We start from the raw sequence: 21,536 nt of genomic DNA, 5'->3' as shown, positions 1-21,536 counted from the left end.
CCATGGACCATAAGCCTTTGGTGAAGATCTTCTTGAACAAAGCTCTGGAGGACATAAAGAATCCAAGACTGTTCAACTTGAAAGAACGGTCCTTGATGTACATATTTTGAATAAGACATCTCCCTGGCAAACTCAATGCGGCACCAGACTGTACATCGAGATGTCCAGTAACGTTAAGCCAGGGGGAAGCAAATGAAAAGGACATCGCACAAACCATAGATAGTGCCATAAGAGCATCATTTAACTCCACCTATGAGCAGGACCCCAAATTAAGGGCAATAACATGGGACAGGATTGTGGCTGCAGCTGCTATTGATGAGGAATGCCGTACCCTCGCCAAATTCATACAAAATGGTTTCCCTAAATCTCGGCACAAACTGCCGGAGATAATTCACTAGTTTTGACATATGAAAGAGGAGTTATATTGCTTGGAAGGGGTGACGATAAAGGAAAATAAAATCCTCATACCCAGAAAACTACGTGCGAAGGTACTGGAATTGCTCCATGCGGTGCATCAGGGCGTCAATGGAATGTTGGCAAATGCCAGACAACGGCTGTTTTGGCCAGGACTGGACACGAGCATTCATCAGACCCAGACCCAGTGCAAAGTATGCAACGACTTTTTTTGATTTACGAGGAAAGAACTACCTAGTATATGCAGATAGATACACCGGATGGGTAGAAGTCACTCTGATGTCGTCCGGGAATGCCAAGGCCACATGCGACGTCCTACGAAACTGGTTCTGCACATACAGCATCCAAGAGGAACTGTCAACCGATGGTGCACCACCGTTTGACTCCAGTGAATATAACCGGTTCCTAGATAATTGGGGCATAAGGAAACGAACATCAGCATATTACCCTCAAAGCAACAGGAGAGCAGAATTGGCCGTTAAAATGGCTAAAGGGATAATTATTGATAGCACGGACAGTTGCGGTCACCTACGCCATGACCGGGCAGCTAGGTCCCTACTGACTCATCGCAACACTCCGGTACAAGACCTACATATGTCTCCAGCAATGATGTTCTACGGTCACATGATAAAGGACCAATATCGAATCCATAAACGCTGGAGAAAATCAGTCATTATCGGGAAACAGCGATGGCAAAAAGACACTTACAGAATATAAGGGAATACAATCTAAAAAGTCACCCACTTCAGGAACTGAAAATGCAGGTTCAAAACCAAGTTGGTCCACATCCATGCCGATGAGCAAAGACAGGAAGGGTGGTGGAAACGCTGGGTAACCGGCAATATAATGTATGCATTGATGGGAGTAACTGGGTAACCCGTCGTAATCACAGATTCCTCTGAAGAATAAACCCCGTGGTAGATACCCCTTGTCATTCGATACCTGAGGAGCCACTAGGAATGTTGGATACCATAGACAACCTAACAGGGCCCGAAATACCGGGACAATGGTCCCCCACATGTATGGATCAACATCAGCCCGAAACATCCGACACTCTACCAGAACAGATGGAAGTGGATGACACAGCATCCCCTGGGATGATGAAGGTTGAGGAAGATCAACTGGGACGTTGTAGCCGAAGGGTGATGCGACCACCCAGGAATCTATTCTCACAGGTATGGGGCACATCACACGACTACTCCAGAGCTTCAAATCATTGGACCACAACGCAAGTATCTTGTGGCCCTGGAAGAGGGAGTGCGTGTAGAGGTGGAATCGAACCCAAGACACCCAGTTACAAGACCAGAGTGGTCTTAGTGTCAGACACACCCCCATAGAAGTAGACTCGCCTGCTTGCATGAGAGGCAAGAGCAGGCTACTTAACCAAGACATTAACGGCAACGGGTGTGCTTTCAAATATACGTCATCTTGCCGACACTTACAATGATTAGGTAAAAGTTCTAAGTATTTTGCATTTGTATCTTGAGTGTCACCCACTGAGGATTGAACCTTCAATCTCCAGAAGAGTGTACTTTTACAACTAAATTTTACCAAGTACTTTATCCACTAAAGGTGTTTGGATTAAATAAAGGGTTCCGTTTGAAATTCTATGCAGAGTCCAGAGTTTGATAAGATACACCTGAAGAATGTCAAAGGTTACATTGATCGAAACATTGTGAAAAATAAAACTCAAGATGAGAAAAGTAGTTCGAGGAATCCAAATAGTACAAATAATCCTTATCTCAAAAATGAAAAAATTTCATGATTTTCAAGTTTAAAAAAAAATAGGGAGTAAGGCAAAGTAATGATTATAGATTTATAAAGAATTGCTTACTTTAGCTGAAATTGTTCCCATGGCGGAGTTTAACTGATCTTCCAACATGTTTTTTTCTGAGTTGAATTTGTGTTCCTTACTCTCTAATTGCTGTTGAATCCAGACAAAGAAAGAAAAAAAAAAGAAATTATCACTGGACACAACAATTTAGTATAAGATGAAAAATGGCATGACAAGCAGAAGACAAAGATGAACTTTAAAAACATTTTTTAAAAGTAAAAGGGAAAGCCTATTTTTGGTGATGATAAATTGTTGGAACAGTGGATGAAAATCATTTAAGAATTTGCTCAAAACTTTGATGTTTCAACACTGATTAAAGAAACTGGAAAAATAGATCCCACATAAACATTTTCGAAGAACTGGGAAATATCTTCAGCACATTCCACTCGGGTTTGTGACTAAGGTTTAAGAATTGAAATCTGAAATTTTGTAGCATCCCCCATATTCTCCTCATATTTCATCAACAGAGTACTCCTTATTCAAGTATTATTAACTTTACATTTGAAAAAAAAAAATGACATGATCAACTTATTTACTTTATTTCTGACCACTAAGTTTAAAGCTTTTCATAGGCGTAGGATTTTGTCTTCCTATGATTGTTAAATATCAATTCAAATCAATCAGATTTCAATGAAATAATCACTTGTTTTATTCATTCCTACAACATTTTAGTATGAGTGTAAAAAATAAAAGATAGTTTATGTGAAACATTAGATTTAATCAAACTTCTAACTCTATAATATTAACAGTGAATAAGACAAAAAAAAAAGAAAAGAAAATACTGTTTCTGCAGAGTTTCACCAAATGATTTAGTCCAGAATTTCTACTAAGTGGTTCAATTGTTTAAACGCAATGTATAGATTAAAAAATTAGATGCTTGTTTATATTGGTGACCTTAAACCATTATATTTCAAATGAAAACATTATTCCATATGCGTCATGTCAAAATTAGTATAAATTTTGAAAAATGAACAAGTAGATGTGCTAGAAAATAAAATCAGCCACAATTACATTCTGTTTAAAAATGGTAGACCATTAATTAAAGTCAAGAGACATAAGTTAATTTGTCATACTGAATTGCCCACAGAGGTCTTCCACATTAAAAACATACAATAAAACTTGATAATTCAATAAATTCTATTTTTATTTGTAACTAACAGAGCTGCCTGGCCTTGCCTAATCATAAAATATGCTTAAATATATTTTAATTCATGCAGATTTCATATTTATTATTACAAAGCAAATTCTCTATTGAATATTATATTGCACCTAATATATAGTACTGATTTCAAAAGATCAGTCAAAAAAAAAAAAAAAAAAAAAAAATTGCTTGGGTGCCATCAGCTAGAATTGAAACCAGAACATTTAGCATTTCAGCCGTATTTCCTACTATTTGAACTATCAACAGACAGATAAGAAAGATTTAAAATCAAACCACTTCAAGCTATGAATGAATCTGCACATGCACAAAAGTAATAGAAATATGTTGGCAAGTTGAAATGAACATTTTGCATTTCAACTTGCCGACATATTTCTGTAAGAATTATTCATCCATCCAAACAAAGATTTTAATATTTTTAACCATCCTTGGTGCACAATCATTATTTCTTGTCAATTTCAGTGTTATGTGACCAGAAGTTTAAGAGTTTATCAGTTAAATATTTTTATGCACACACACACCTACCATTTTATTTATATAGATTATTTTTCTACTAGAGCATTTTTCATAATTTTTGGAATTTATACTAATTTTGATACGGCATGCAAGTACATAATGTTTTCACCTGAAATGTGTTGATTTAAAAGATCACCAATGTAAACAAGCACCAAAGGTTAAAATGAAACACTTGCTAAATGCATTTTCAAGAATTTATTTTTTTGCATGGAGGCTTTGCTTGATATTCTCAAATAGTCACCTCTTTAGTATTGACCAGGCTCAACGTTACTTAACTTCAGTGATCTTCCAAGAACAAGTATCTTGAATGTTTAATTTCAGAACAGTTTCCGATGGGTAGTTATTCTATACAAGCCCTGAAGATGAATTTTCAGTGGGTAGCTGCTCTGTACAAGTCCTGGACTTTATGATTTTGCAGGCAAAGAGCAAAAGATCTTTCTCATGTTGACACAAAAAGATTACGTGCTGGAATGCTAGCGATTCAATATTTTTATGGAGCAACTCCGATTTCTGACTGGTTGCTAGCAGAACATGATTCCATTTGATTCATTAGTTCCTACCGCCAGTGCCTATAAATAGAACCTTCCAATTTTCGGTGATCATACCCTTCTCTTTATATCAAAAAAAATATTGCAACAAAATGTATTAATGTGATTATGTAAAGGTTAATCACCTTTAAAAAAAAAAAAAAAAAAAAAAAAAAATGCTAGACATGCAGATGACTTTTCAGTTTATATATTTTTTTTGATTGACAATCAATAATAAAAACAAAATAAATCTTTCATTTTGGAAATACCTGATATTTCCCACTTAGTTCTTTGCATTTTCTATCAAGATTTTCCATTTGGCTGAGCAATTCCTGGTTTTTCAACTCGTAATTTTGATTTTGCTGCTCAGTTTCCTGGATATTGAAATAACGCAAGTTTATATGAAAATAATGAAAACAGAAATACATGGATATTTGTCATTTAATTTATTTTCTTGGTATGATCGTGTGGAAAAAAATAGATTAAGAGGCACACAATATTATGAATGTCAACTTGAAAAACATTGGTTCTTTGTTATTCTAGCAAAATTCGAAAATTGAAATACTGAATTTCAAGTGAAACCAATGGTATCTACTGAATCGTCATGTTGCAGTAATGAAAATATCCAAAAATTACAAAGAAAGGTATAAAGTTAATTATTAATAAAATAGTTTTCAGAGACAATTAGTGAAAATTGAGTTTTGCAAAGAAAAAAAAAACGGTGAGTTCAAATTGTAAAAAAAAAAGGGGGTAAATATTTTCTGAAAACTTAAAATCTTTGGCCAATCAAACTTAATTTTCACTAATTGTCTTCGAAAACTGTTTCCATTAATAATTCATTTTCTACCTTATCATTTTTTGTAATTTTTGGATATTTTAATTATTGCGACATGACAATTCAGTAGATACTATTGGTTTCACTTGAAATTCAATCTTTCATTTTTCGAAGTTCGCTACAATAACGAAGAACCAAAACATCAAAATTAAAAAATAAATCCTCCATTATGGAAAATAGTTATCTAACTTGAAGTAATCTGGAAGAAAAAAAATATTAATGACACAAGAGAAAGAATTGTAAATTTATAAAGAAAAAGACGGGTCTTTGTCCAGAATTCAACTTAATTAAAAAAATACAGAAAGATATTTGATATGTAGATGTCATGGAACAGAAATGTCATATTCCAAAAATCACATAAATTGGTCAAGTAGTTTTGTTATATTAACCAAGGAAATCAAATTCTATGAGGAAGCAAGACGGATCTGCCATGGTTTAGAAATCGAAGGGAGACAGCTCAATTCGACTACCAAACAATTTTATTTGTTTTAATCGGCCTTGTAATGGCTGCAAAATATTAATCACTAAAAAACTACTACTTGATCAATTTACATAAATTTTGGAATATGATATTTTCATTCTATAATGAATAAGTACATCATAAAGATTTTTCTACATTTTTGTTTTTTAAATTAGGTTGAATTTTGGATAAGAACTAAAAAAGATTAAATTTTGTTGACATCTAAATATTATCAAAATAACCCTAAAAATGAACGAGTCATTACAAGTTGAAGTTGAAGGGAATTTCACCATAGTTACTCATTTTCACGCACTAAACTCTAGGCTGGTTTGTGATACCCAATCATGTATCAGTACAGCAAGTTTAAAAGCCGATTGGTCCATTCTATAGGAGTTTAAAATCTTACCATAAGACGATTGGTTATTCGTTTGATTTCATTGTCTTTTTCTAAATCTTGTTCAGATGTTGTTTTTCCCCGTTTCTCCACGTCCCGCATTTTGCGCTGATATTTCTTGTGCAGTCGTTCATGTTCGTTCCTTAATCTGGAAGCCTGATTATCACCAAAAAAAGCAAACATACAAATTAGCAAATCACGGATAACGCTGAAAAAAGGTTTAAATCAAAATGAATTTCGCAACCTGTCCTCGCACCCCCCTTTTGTGTGTGAACATGCGTATGTGGAAAGAAGGCACATCTAAAAACGACTTGCATATGTTAGTGATAAGTAAGCAAAAACATATTGAAAATAATTTGAAAAATGTTTGCTTACTGAAATATCAATCTTGGTCAACAAGAAAAGACAAAGAGTGTGAATGTGAAGGGAAAGAGACAGAAAGTCATGAGGAAACAAGTCATGTAATTCCACATGAATTACTTGAAATCAAAGCTTTTTTTAGCAAAATTAACATTTTCTGTTTTTAGAGAGAACTTTAATAATAGAGAAAAGGAAGGCAAGGAAAGACTGGACCAATAAAGAAAAAACAGGAACAGAGAGAAAGAGAGATAAAATACAGTCAAATAGTGACGAAAAATAATTTGGCAGCTTTTTCTTACAAAAAAAAAAAAAAAAAAAAAAAAAGATTGTGACTAAAAAGCAGAAAACTCACATCCATGGTAGACTAATGATTTAAGTGGAAATCTGCTTTTTTTAATCAAAAATAAAAACAAAGAAAAACGGAATTTCGTCAAAAAATTTAGAATTCACATCCATTCATACATAATTATCTCGGTACTTGTACAGTTTAGTCAAGACATTAAAAATCAAAATATTGAAAAAAGGTTATATTGTACGTATCTGTTTTGGACTGAAGATATCCGAAAAAAAAAAATTAATTTAATCTGATCGAGTAGTTTTTTTTTACAGCGGAAAAACACGTTCTTATGAGAGCATGTTGAAGTCAGCCATTGTGAAATTTGCTGAACACGCCACGGGGAGATAACTCCATGTAAAGCGCCAATACTCCCTCCCCATCTTTAATTCTAGCTTTTCTTCCTAAAAATCGAACCTTTTGCTCGGTATCATAACAAATTGCTTTTTCGCTGTAAAAAAAAAAAAAAAAATACTTGATGAAATTAAGTAAAAATTTTTTTCGGAGAACTTTGTTCCATAACGGATACGTGTAATATAACCTTTTTTCGATATTTTCATTTTTTAATGTCTAGACTAAACTGTACAAGTACCATTATCTCTCCTACAACAGGTTTATTGTCTATGTTCCCTTTGACAAAAAGTTTGATATTGTTTGGCTGTCGTTATGCCTCTAGTGATCATGATTGTGGGGACTGCCTGTATTCATTTAGCACTATTTACAGTCTTGTCTGTTCGTTTCTTTCCATGTCTTATTAAGACGTACAACTTTCTTTTTGCTGTCCAGTCTTACGTCTCTGCAGGTACCGATTTAATCTATCACTCTGTACCTTGCGCCCCTTAACCCTCGTCGTCCTTCTCTCAGGTCAAGGTGCCCACTCAAGTTAAAACAAACTCAGGGGTGGCTGGTCGTATGCTCCGAGTGTCTGCAGTATGTTCGATCAGTCAGTTGGATTGAATCTGCTCTTTGCCATGTTGTTTTTTTTATCCGGAAAGCAGGTTTGATATCCATCTGTTGCAATTAACTGGGAGCTGGGCTTGGCTCTGGGCATTAGTGATAGAATTAAGGTTTAGAAGATGACGATAACAAGAAACAGCACTTTTCAAAAGTCGAACAACAATGAGTGAATCTCAATTTGTTTATGTACAAATCTTGGTATGAAACAGATTATAGGAGAATGGGGTTATTTAACATATTATCAAAGAAAGAAGCAAAACAATGTGTTTGCCAAAACCCGACAAAAGATTTTCTTGTGTGTATACAGTAAAATGTATAACACTTGGGGAACATTTACGGCTGATAACTTCGATGTGCAACTCTCAACATGAGTCACCTCTTGCCACCGTGGCTCGCCATTCCGCTCGCTGACCCCTCTTACGGCTCACCAAAAAAAGAAAAAAAAAGACTATTGGCAAAAATTGCTGTATTTATATAACGAATCAGTCAGCTAATGACATTTCAACCCTTGAGACTACACACATGCATCACCAAATTATTGACAACCTTCAATCGCCACAACTCATGACAATTTATATATATCATGTCACACACATTAACATTGTTTCTATTATTGTGTGCTATTTTTAGATTTATAGCATCTGTATTTATTTTTACTTATCAAACTCTTAACTTGTTCACCATTCCATTCTTAAGTTAAGATTCCTTTTTGTTGATTTAGTAACAACGTCCTTACAATTCTAATAAACCCACACAGCTTATCAATCTCTTAATTCCTTAGTCTCTCACTCCAGTCTATCACTCTGCACTGCCATCACTATTGCCACTTCTGCATCAGGGCAGCATTTAGTTCCAGCTCGCTCCCTTGAGTGTTTTCAGAGGAGTACACCAACCTCTGTCTGTCACACTGATATACCTATTGTTTCTTTCAACATGTCTAAACCAGCAAAGATCGTTTGTCCTTATTAGAAAAACAAGTTTTCGAATAACTAATTTATCGAGTAAAATGTCTGACGTAATGTTTTGGATCTGGTCTGGCTTTACGTTGCATATTCACCTAACCATTGTCATGTCATTTCTTTGGAGTCAGCCAAAGGAGATCAGGGTGAAGATCTAACACTGTCATACAACATTATGCTTATCATAGACCTTACCCCTGGTAATAATTGGGATTGCTTGGGATGTTAGCATCAAGAAGTTCTCTGAATTTTCCCCAAATTGTGTTTAAATCAGAGCTGGTGTAAGTGGAAATACAGAGATTTGAATGTTGAATCCATCAATATTTACAAATTATTATTATGTTCCTATTTACAATGCCTCCCCACGGGACAGAGTTAGACACCAGGGTCGTTTTTTAACGTGGAGAAAAGGAACAAAAATAAAACTTGTCTCAGTCGTGAAGGATTTCTCCTCCACTGACAGAGAACAAGAAATTGAAGTGCAGCATCTGAAGAACAGATGGTATTTATTTGCTCCCCCACTGAGCAAATTAGGCACAAGGCCGTTTTTAATGTGAGGTAAAAACCAGCTCCCCTAAAAGTAGGCAAAAAGGGGTCACTCTGGTTACCAAAAATAATAATTGTCCCAGTATAGAGGGTTTCCCCTCCATTGACTGGTACAAACTATCTTAAGTGCAGCATCTGAAGAACAGATACTACACTGTGATCTTGTCTCCGAAGGCCGAGAAGTTTAGATTTTTAAACATTAAAGTTGACATGACTTGTCACAACACGTAAAGAATGTTTGTATATGAGACATCGGTGCTTGTGCATTTTTATTTTTACTTGTAATTATTTTAACATAATTTTTGGAATAGATACTAGTTTCGACATGACATGTAAGTACGTAATAATGTTTTCACCTGAAATGTATTGGTTTAAAAGATTACCAATCTGTACAAGCATCAGGATGTCTATCATCTTTCTCTCTTTGAATACATGACATGGTTCAATCGTTTAATGGTTCGATGGTTCAATGTTGCCACATCAAATTTTTGCTCTGATTGTGAGAAGAGAATTCTCTTTTTATAATACAGAATTGTTTTCCTACAAGGGAGTCACTACTTATCAAGACCTGGAGGTCATTCGAGGATAAGGGTTGATGAGTATAAGGTGGTCAGTGAGACATCAGCATAATGATTGGTAGTGATAGAATTTGGGTGGAATTTAATTATTTAAGCAGGCAGCTCCACAAGAAAATGACCATGTTGTAGTCAGCTGAAAAGCAGCCTCGCAGTATAGAGTTCCACAGGCACAGATACAGAGTAGGAAAAATTGTTAACAGTGGTTGTAGCTAGACGAGTGTTTGTTGTGAATGTTTTGTATAAAGCAAAATAATTAGGCATTTACATGTTATTTTTTTCTTCTTTTAGCGTGAAATGACCACGGCTTCAGAAGTGATACAGAAAAATGAGTTCAAAGTATTTCTTTTATTTGTTTGGCACTTCGGAGTCGACAGACAAGAGGAAGAACGAAATGAGAATGCCTTCTATAACATTACAAATCCCACCTTGTTTGCAAAGGCCTCAACGTATTTGCTAAAATTCATGTTATCTGTGTGTGTTAAAACAAGTAGTTCGAAAGATGGACTCTCAGGTAGGGTGTTATTTGTCATGACAATCAGTGGTTGAGGATGGCTGCTGTGACCAGCTTGTGGTCAGAGAAAAAAAAGAAAAACGTATGCCAGGTGATATGAATATGTGGTCCTGCAGTGGCAGCAAGACTTTTAAGCTGGTGTTGAGATGGCAGGGTTTTGTTAATCTCATGATAGACAAAATGAACAGTTAGAAAAATCAAGAAGCATCGTTTGGAAAGTAATGGTAATAAATGCCTTTTGCTAAAAAGCATAGAAAAAAAAGCAGAGTCAGATTTTTTATTTTTGTTTTTTCCATTTCCGGAGTCGGACAGCGTGGTGATCCAAGAGAGGTTTGAACTGTAATGAACATGGTTCAAGTGTAACAGCCATATTACCATAGTTGTTAAAGGAAAGGAGCTTAGTCTTAGTAGCATTAAATGTTAACATCCACTTACAGCTCCATTCCACTACTGACTGATGGTTACTATCTAGCGTTTCTGCCCTGTCATTGCCTTGAACATGCTTATATTTGTTTTTTCCCCACTCATGTCTATTATAGAGCGTGGTATCATCAGCAAATACCTATCTTGGACACAATTTTATCAAGAAGGTCATTAATAAATATCAGGAATAAGTGACTCAAAAATGAGCCATTCCCCTTAAGTAATCCAATTTACCAAATTTTCACTATTAACAATCACTACTACATTGTCCCATTGACCACTGTACACTTATTAACCCTTATCCTCGAGTGGCCTCTGGCCTTAATAGGTGGTGACTCCTTTGTAAAAAAAGGTCATTATCTTCTTACCTCTGTTTTGAGTCCTGAGAGTTGAGTTTCATACTTGAGCACCACATCTTGCTTCTCTTTAACTGCATCGTCCAACTGGCCATGCAAGGTCATAATCTAACAGAAACAAAAAAGGTCAATAGAACATAAAGTAGGGTTATTTATATTATTGTACAGTATAAGCACGTTTGTATAAATAAACATTATATATATGTTATATTATGAAATACAAGATCTCCATAGAGTCTATAATAACATGTAAACAAAACAATTGCTTCAGCAGGAGCGGAGACATCCAAACACCAGGAGCAGCCACCGATATCACAACAGCAACACAAATGTGAAAATGGTGCCAACCTGTGTTTTACTTCGATATTCAATTGACTGCTAACGACACATTAAGTTGTTAGAAACTATGCTTTTTGTACCCATCATTCTATTACAATATACGGTTCATTATAACAAAGAATTATCGGCCAAAACACATTGCCCAAGGAAATATCTACAAGAAGAGAAAGGTCAGAAAAAATTTGACAGATCAGATACGGAAATATGTGATGAGGTATCTATAAAAGATCTACAAGTGACAAACTTAAACTAAACTTCATTTACAGTCACATCAAGTTAAAATGGAAATAAACAAATGCGGACTCCAGGAGAACAAGCACCGCCTAACACCAAGGATGATCGAGACATTAAAACAATGACAAGATGTCTCCTCCGATTGCAGCATAGACTTCAGCTCTCAACTACATCCACGTGTGTGATACATAAAGGTTTGTGCCATCGGCGGTCTCCAGCAGTTGGTGGTAGAGATTGTCCAAATATCTTGCATGGATATCTCTCTCCCTTTTTCCTGACAACAGTAGCAGTCAGCACGAATGTCTTTTCCCTTTCTTTCTCATAGCAGTAGAAGCCGTTCGCTCCACACTGACAACAATACATCTTGATAACAAGACTTTATTATTTTCTCTTCTTGGAAATTTTTTATCAACAAGTGACAATTCTAATTAAATTAATTCTAACTAACCTTGATGTCCAGGACTTTTCAATTTCTTTCTTTCGGAACATTCTTATCAACAAGAGGATTTCTCATTCATTACATTTCTTCAATAAATATTTAGATTGATATTTTGTCTGCCTTTCTTGCTACCATATGCTATTCTTCTTATTGTGACCATCATTATCAGGTATTGAAATACAATACCTTATAACACACAAAATATAACGCTGGTGCCAGAAGTTTACAAAATAAAACTGGTATCAAAAGTTACATGTACACACACATACAAAATCAAAATTTGGGCAAAATGCCATTATAATAGTGAATAATATTCAAATATTTTTTTTATTAAAGCATGTTTTTACAACCTTGGCTTAAAATTATTTTGATAAAATATCCATCAGAGACAAAAGTTTTTTTAATATTAGTAAAAGTACTACCTCATTTTAAATATTAGTAAAAATATTACCTTTTTTAATAATTAGTAAACTCCTTTTGTTATTGTAGTAGTGTCTACCTCATACCAAAGAACAGTGTGATGAAATAGTTTTGTATTTTTTTTTTAATTCAAAACTTTAAGCAAAGTGAAAATGGAAAAAAGTTTCTTTGAAGCTTGTTATGATTTTTAAATAATTTAATAAAAAATATTTGCATCTTATTTGTTTATAATTGACATTTTCGATTTTCAAAGTTAAATTCCACTTTTTTATCATTTCTAGTATACTTCCGGCATCACTTAATGTTCTGTACATAAAAAACTGTTCTATCAGATTGTTTCAGGACATTAGGTGGATACTACTACAATAGCAAAAGAAATTTACAAATAAGCACTGTAAATGGTTTCATTTAAAAATTTTTTTTATGGAAATAAGCTTCAGACAAGGCATGAATCCACTTGATGTAAAGAGCTAATAAGAAAGACAAATGATTATCAAAAAGACAAGAGATGCCTACTGACTTTAGTCTTGAAAAGGTAAGAGGAAAACAGTCAGCAGTTCTTGGAAAGAAGTTACTGGAACAGGAAGCTTTTAAAATCAGAGAATCAGAAAATGTTAGGAAAAGTAATAATCTATTAAAATTTGACTAAATTAATAAATAATTTTCTTTTTTTCATGAAAAGTTAATCTGCAAAAAGAATCATGTATTTCCACATAAAAAAATACATCCAAAATTTGTTTCTGAATTTTTGACATGAGGATTAATAATTTGTATTATTTGGACTACTGTTCTCATCCTGAGTGTTATTTTCCAAACATTTCAGCCAATGTAACCTCTGGCCTTCTTCAGATATATCTGGTCAAACTTGGGAATCTTTCTGTTGAATTCGGCATGATCGATAAAATACTAGGTAAATTTTATTTGTAAGTGATACTCTTCTGGAGGTTGATGGTTCAATTTTCAGTGTGGGCGATATTCAGAATACAATTGCAAATTACTACCCGGTCATTGCAGACTGAACAAGAGCATGCTGCCCCAAGGATTAAATAAAGGATTTTGTTTGAAATTCCGTGCAGATTCCCAGACAAAATACACCTCAAGAAAGGCAAAGTTTACATTGATTAAAATGTTATAAAATAACACTCAAGATGAGAACAGTCGTCCAAAGAATCTAAATAATGCAAATCAGGCAAAGTTTGTATGTTAGAAATCATGTTATAATGTTTACATCATTTGCAAAGATGACAAGAAGGATCTCCAATATGAAATCCAAACCAAACCAAACATTACGTTGATGGATTTCTTATAAATATTACATTTATTCAACATGGAGGGACAAATTGGTTATACTTGTACGATCATGTGGAGCATTCATCCTCTTAAATAAACTGTTGCAAAAGGATGTATGAACCAGCACAAATAATTTGTAAGCATATGATTGGACAAGACTGTACAGAGTGGAATTTGGAGATAGTTGATCCACTAAACCCTGAGAACTGCTTGCAAAATATCAAAAGACATCTGAACCCTGGACAAAAACAATGTTAAATGAATTAAGAGAAAAAGAAAACATGCACCTGACCAAATGCAAGTATGCAAGTAACAACAAAATAAATATCAAATGTACTAAAATGTCATTTGAGAAATCATTTTGACAAAAGTGTATACCTGGTGATAAATGCAAAATAATGACATAAAAACAATTATGAAAAGGTTATTTAGATAAAAATTATGAACCTGATATGATAAGAAACAACAAACTTGATCAATTGTCAAAAAGAAGAAGAGTTAAAGGTATGGTCATTTTGAGCAAAAAGTTATACAGGTGTAATCAAGTCAGGTCAATTCAGTAAAACTACAATAGCCGAATAAAATGCCCTTTGAGTGTTGCTATAGTGATAATGCCGTTTCAATGGGGGTTGGAGTCAGATTGTCACTATTATTATATAATAATAACTGAAAAAGATATCAGTAATGGTTGACGATTTCGAACTGAGAAGAATCAACCCGTCAAATTCCCATGCATGCATCTCCCTCCTAACAACTCACCATCCATAACCGTCACATAGAATAAAGATAAAATGTTATATTTTTATATATCAGTGTGTCAACATTCTTTTAAAAACAGCAGAAATACAACATTAGGTTTAAAGCTCAAAATGTTCAGCACAGAAATAAAGCAATTTATAAAGCTAAATTATTTTATACAAAATTTATCAAATTAAAAACTTCTCTTAAAATTTACAAAATTTACTTTATTCCAACATAAATTTCCAAATCTTAAAGCATTTACTTCTGATTAGTCAATTTTCATTTGTTATTGTTGTAGCATGTTATTAATGATATAATAATCTACTTTCTAAATTACTTAGTCCAACTCAGGCAACTGGTAATATAAAACACTTTAAATAATCTTAAAAAAAAAAAAAAAAAAAAAAAAAAAAAAAAAAATAGCAAGGGGGGAAAACTCATGTTGTTTTCGATTACTTTTTATATTTTATTTGCCTCCTCTTGAAGAGATTAGACAGTCTGGTGTGGCTTTAATGAAAATTTTTGTGGAATGAATAGGATTCTAACTTGGCAAACTCAGCTTTTCAATCCATGGCATTAATCACTTAACCATTGCTTGCTTTTTTTTTTTTTTTAATTTTTACATAAAATTCTAAATAAGAAAAAATATCTCCCTTTAACACTGTTGAAAACAATGATTATTGGTCAGATATCGTTTTTTTTTTATCCTCCTTGTCCTTCTGAGTGAAAGTAAGATTTTGAAGTATTAGTCTACAAATAAATGATTCTGGTTTCTTCTTTTTAATCTTTTTTCTTAATCTTCTCACCAATCAGATTTTGTTGCAATGACGTTTTAATTTCCTAATACAGTCAGTTTTTTTCTCTAACAAATTTTGACTCTGAATTTTGGTGGAAAGATATCAAACATTTTCTTCGGATACTGCAAAATACAGTCTATCCTATATTTGTCTCAAAGACTTCTTCTCTCTCGCTGTTTTATTTAGCCAAGTGATTGATTTGCAAGTCCAAGGATATATGTTATCGTGCAATATTTTCAGTAGTTTACTTCTTTTTCTGCATCCTTCTACCATTCTTCCTAGACATAATAGATCAGCAAGCAATTAGTTTATGCTTTTGTATATTTTTCCAAGTTAATTATAGATCTAATATTAGACATCTAGTCACAGGACATGTTTCATTTTTTTTTTCTTTTTGTTATATTTCAGATCATAATTTGGGCTCTTATCCAGAATTCCCCTATATTAAAATAACAAGAATTAAAACATCTGTATGATGTACATTCTATGACAGAACAAAAATATCATATTCCAAAAATCATAAATTGGTCAAGTAGTTTTATTTTTATAAAGAAAATCATTTTTAAACAATTAATCAAATTTTATGAGTAAACAAAAAACAAGTGTCTCACTCATCATCCTGAAAAAAAGGAGGGAAGATAACTTCACAATAATTCAAACTTGGGAGATCAGCCTTGTAATGCCTATGAATTACCATTAATCGTTTAAATTTATTTAAAAATGATTTTCTTAATAAAAGCGTAAGGTGTACACTCGTTTATTAATCATATCGTTTCAAAATTTGAAAGTAATTTTGAAGCCTTTAAACTGCTGAACGGAAAGTTTTGAACGAAAAAAGTTAAATATTAATGTGGTGCATTTTTCTGGCTAAACCAAAGGAAAATACTCATTTTTGTTTATGTGTGTCCATGACAAAAGAACGTAAATTTTTTTTCTCATAATAACCTTTTTTAAATTTTCATCAATCGTCATCTTTTGCTGCAAACATTCTTTCGTCTTTGCTTCCATCTGTTTCTGGATCCTCCTCGTATGCTGCCGGAGTTGACTCTCCCGACTCTTCACCATGACGTCAATTTGTCGCACCAATTCTTGCAACTCTTGTTCACAAGAAGTCATCAATGGACCACCCAATGGAAGTCTGCAAACGGAAGAACGAGCAAGTAAAATAAATTAACTCTATTGTCTATTTTGACTAAACTAAAAAAAGAAGAAAATACATAAATTATTCTTGTCATCAAATTATTGCTAATAATAAGGATTATTTAGATTATTATTCTCCTCAGCTTCTTGACTCGGAGCATTGTATAATGCATGTCACACTATGCTTGCCTTATTGTTATATAGATTTTAAATCATTTTTTAAAAATTAAAAAAAAAAAAATACATTCTAAATTAATTTTAGATAACAAATAATACTACGCTTCTAAATTTTTGAGATGAGGATTGATTATTCATATTATTTAAATCCTTTGGACTACTATTCTCATCTTGCATTATTTTCACAACATTTTAGTTGATGTAACTTCCAACCTTCTTCAGGTGTATCTTGTCAAACTCGGGAATCTTTCTGTCAAACTCGAGAATCTTCATGGAATTTCAAATGGAACCCTTAATCCACAAGGGTAGCATGTTCTTGTTTCATCAGTCATGATTAGGTAGAAGTCCTAAGTAATTCGCAATTGCATTTTGAGTGTTGTCTGCACTGAGGATTGAACCTTCAACCTCCAAGTATTTTATCCACTGTGCTATGGGTCCTTGCAAGATGAGAACAAGAATCCAAAGAATGCAAATAATAGGAAAAAATAATGCAAAATAACTATTAAGCATATATTATTTTTTGACAATCGTGTACTTACTTATTTTCCTGTTGAAGGTCATTCCACAAATTAGATGCGTGGTTTTCCATATCTCCCACAGAGCTACAATAGGACGCATCAATCTCTGTCATAAAACTCTGCAACTGCTCAAGATATTTGGCTGAGAAAAACAAAATGACATCATACATTCCTTTTAAATTCTAAATAAAAGACATTGCAAGGTTGCTGCAAAGAAAGTGAGCTCCTATCAACTCAGAAAACTTTATCCCTATAAAACCTCATTTGTCCATATCGCATCTGTGATAGTGCACCAACCGCTAGCCTCTCCCTCTTATACAGGGTTGAAAAAAGAAAATATACAGGTAGTTAAAAAGAAATGTTTACTTTAATACCCTGCAAGTGTGTGGGTTTTTAACTACCAAAACACTATTCACTTAACGTCACTTTTCCCTTGTTTAGAAATCAGACTTTTTTTTTTTTTTTTTACAAGCTGATTCTCCATTCCTCACAATTCAGCAACTCAACCGTTTCTAAATTTCATCTTGTATGATCTTATCCCATCACTTGCTTCCATGTTTTTCAACCTTCTATGATTCAAAATATCCATGCTGCTGCAATGGTTTATCCAGGAGGATGAGCACTTCACATGACCATACCAATGTAACCGGATCATCTTTAGGACAACATCCATCTGGGCAAATGTAGAGCTTTCAGCAAATCCTCCAGCGTAATACGTTGCATCTGGTCAGATTTTACTCTGCAGTTCCATCTGATAATAGATCTGCCATTGCGCTGCAGTCAAACAAGAAAGAACTCGGTGAGTGACCAGCATTTGCTGTCATAAACATAAGACATCTGAGACAGCTTACTGGGGATATTATTAGAGGCAACAGCTCATGAAAGTTTGCCCTTGCTATCTTCAATCTACTTGCATAATATAATAATAATATACTAGTAGAACCCGTGGAAATTCCACGGTAGTTGAAAATTTTTAAAACACATTATAGTTAAAATGAATAAAAAATAAAACAAATAACGATGAATTTAAAACAATTTTTTAGCAAATTATTTTTTATCCTTTTAATATCAGGTTTCACACAACACCATAATGATAACGTTTACAAAAGAAATAAATAAAAATGTGGCACCGTTACTCTGTTGCCAAGAACACATAGCCCATAATAATTTAGGAATTTATCTCGTACACACATTAAAATTTGATTACATGATATAATTCAAAGTTTGCTTTACAGCAATTTTTTTTTTTGTATCTCACTTATTTTAAGTTTTTTTCTTGTTTTTTTTTTTAGGGGGGGGGCTAAATGATGAAATTTATAAAATAAATAATGCCCCCATGTTACTCACCATGTTGCCATAATTCATAATGATCTGTTCATTAGTTTAGGAGTGGATCTTATGCATAAGATATATGTGTGTGTATAAAATTTTATGTAGCTATTTTCAGTATTTATCTTCAACAGTGCTCGATAAAAAAAAAAAACTAGGTAATAAGTTTTGAAAATATATATGGTAATTAAGCTACACAGAATTTTCTGCGTTTTATATACATATTGCAACAACTTGATGAATCCTCACAAGGATGAAATGTAAAAATTCTGTGTAACTTAATTGTCATATGTGTGTGTGTGTGTGTGTGTGTTTTTATTATTTCAACCTTGGGGATTTTTGCTTAAATCATTAGAAGTTGTTTTAAGACAGAACAATAAATTATCTTGCCGATCTCATCAGACGATCTGTTTTTTTACTAAATATATCTCCTTTAAGAGAGAGAGAGAGAGAGAGAGAGAGACAAAAAGGAACAAACCAAGTTATGTGTTCATCAACGTTTTGTCTTTATTTCGAAACTTCGAAAGAAAGACGAAATGCTGATATACACATAACTCGGTTTTTAGTTCTCTATTTTGTTAGAATACTATTTCCATTATTCTCATCATATATATATTTAACTTTATATATGCAAAGTAACCAAAAATGTTCTGTCTATTTTTTAAAGAAAACAAAAAAAGAAAATGCTTCACAGTATGTGTAACTTATATTTAGTCTTCATCATTGGTATCCAGCACTTTCTGCCAATATGACTCCAGCTGTTCAATTTCATTGTGGTAGAACTCAGAAGTGAGATCATGTCTAAAGGAGATTATGTGAGGAGTTGAGCAGCGAGATGTCTGTTTACATTACATTTAAACTTCTGCATTTTAGTACAGTCAAGGAAGCAAGAAACAGGGAGAGAATTCCAAAGACTAGTAGTCTGGGAGAAGAAACTATTAGAGTAGAAAGCTTTTTGACATCTAGAGACTTTAAAAATGAAGGAGTGGGATTTTGCTAATTGTTGGGTTAGTCAAAATTATGTACATCAAATGTAATAGGTCCATCAGAGCACATTGCATTAAAGTACTTGTAAAACAGGCACAGTGGATGCAACATTGCAACAATGGGACAGAGGTTGGAGCTTGGCTTTTAATTAGATTGGAGATTTTTTTTTTTTTTGGAGAGCCTAAGAGGTAGAGGCTAGTGATAGATGCACCAGCCCAGATGTAGCAACAATAGTTCATGCATGGGTGAATTGTGGTTTTGTAGATATATAGGATACTGTCAAGTGCAAGTAATTTTCTAGCATAGTATAGAGAGCCCACCCATTTTTTTTTTTTTTGCAGCAGTCTTGGCAATGTTCTCAATGTATTTATTCTAAATTATGTCGTCTGTGAATGTTAAGTTGAGGAATTCAAACAGATCTCAAGTCGGGTGTTATTTGTCATGGTAATCCATTGTTATATTCATGTTGCGACTGATGTAACCATTGACCTTCAAGTCAAACAGGAAATTTGATATTTAAACTGAAAAACCTGCACATAATTTCGGACTGAACTTTGTATTTAATTGTTGAATAAAAGAGTTCATTTATATTATTCTTAGTTACCACCGTCCATAATAAAGATTGAACCTTCAACCTCTATAAGACTGTTCTTTAACTAATTGTTTTAATCGTTGGATCATAGGTTCATATAAACGATTCTAATATGAAGTTTTGGCATTTTTAACCTAATTTTGTATCCACATGAAGTATTACTACTTATTACAATAGAATAATGTTTGTTTTTTGAAATTATATTAATAATACTTTTAAAAATTTCCGTCCAGGTTCCCGAGTTAGACCTAAAAATTTCCAAAATCGAAAATATGTACCTGAAGAAGACCGAAGATTACATCGGCCGAAATGTTTTGATAATAACAACCCTGATAAGTAGTTCGACTAATCAAAATAATATAAATTATTACTGTTAGTCTAACAAATTTCCTAAGCCGTTTATGATACTTATGCAAAATACGGACTGTGCTGAAATAATAACATTTAGAAAGCCGTTCTTAACGTGGGTAAGGGAGGGCGTTTGTAACTATTCTGTACTTTCACCTCACAATTTTATAAAACTGAAGATACTGTAAAAAAAAAAAATGAATTTAACTCGAAAATCCTATCTAAAATAATACCACGGTTCGTATTTCTGCATAAGTATTCAGTTTACATTGTTTATATTGAATAAAGTTTTATTCGATCAAATATGTCAAATCTGTTTTCAGAAATACAAAATGACAAAAAATAAAGAAAGAAAACATGTATTGTACAGGTTTCGTGCTTGTGTGAGCATGTCGTTGTTTTGTTTTGTTTGTTCGTTGTTGTTTTTTTTGTTTGTTTTTGTTTTGTTTTTTTGGGTTTTTTTCTAATTTCGATCTCTAGTAACAAAAATAAATGACCAGAAAAAATGTTAAACACTGTCTAGGAGACAACATCGACAATTGAACTGAACGCAGCAAAGAAAGCAATGTTGTTATGGTAAACAGAAGAAAAGGTGCATTTAAAATTAAACATCCATTTCGTTTCACATAAAATGCGGCATAATTAATTCTATACTTCTCTTTCTACCTCTGATATTTCTTGTAGACGAACAGGTTGGGGAACGACACGAACGAAAAGAAAGATTCGACCAGGAACCACTTAAATCGGGTAAGCTTCCAGCCGTAAAACTGGCCATTTCTTCAAGAATTAAGTTTCAAAATAATCGAAAAATCACGGAAAATAGATTTTATCCGATTTTGTTTTCGCAGACTGAACGATCAGATGTTTCGACTATTTTTTGTTATCCTTCCTTGACTGTTGCGAAGGAAAAAACAAAAACAAACGTGGTAACTCGTCCTTTAACATTCTACGATTATTCCACGTTTCTTTTACCCTTTCTTTTTTGGGGGGTGTCCTTGCTCAAACACGTTAAAACTATTGTT

The 21,536-nt window shown here is 33.4% G+C and overlaps 1 protein-coding gene across 6 annotated transcripts in view; it reads right to left on the bottom strand.

Moving 5' to 3' along the window:
- LOC145293891 (uncharacterized) overlaps positions 1-21,536 on the bottom strand; it is a 69,184-nt gene that overhangs the window by 47,259 nt on the left and 389 nt on the right. For 2 of the 6 annotated variants that reach the window (XM_080140652.1, XM_080140654.1), the window contains exons 2-7: positions 17,280-17,400; positions 16,369-16,561; positions 11,176-11,271; positions 6,152-6,295; positions 4,720-4,824; positions 2,249-2,338 (exon numbers count right to left, since the gene is read on the bottom strand). In XM_080140652.1, the coding sequence (XP_079996778.1) occupies positions 2,249-2,338; positions 4,720-4,824; positions 6,152-6,295; positions 11,176-11,271; positions 16,369-16,561; positions 17,280-17,371 (720 nt within the window). In that variant the 5' untranslated portion in view covers positions 17,372-17,400. Of the gene's footprint in view, positions 1-2,248; positions 2,339-4,719; positions 4,825-6,151; positions 6,296-11,175; positions 11,272-16,368; positions 16,562-17,279; positions 17,401-21,180; positions 21,426-21,536 lie in introns of those variants that run through there. The other 4 variants (XM_080140649.1, XM_080140651.1, XM_080140653.1 and 1 more) reach the window with 4 other exon arrangements.

Source organism: Euprymna scolopes, chromosome 15 (genome assembly GCF_053919585.1).
Source record: "Euprymna scolopes isolate OS-2025 chromosome 15, ASM5391958v1, whole genome shotgun sequence".
NCBI lineage: Eukaryota > Metazoa > Mollusca > Cephalopoda > Sepiida > Sepiolidae > Euprymna > Euprymna scolopes.
This window is presented reverse-complemented; position numbering and strand designations above follow the sequence as displayed.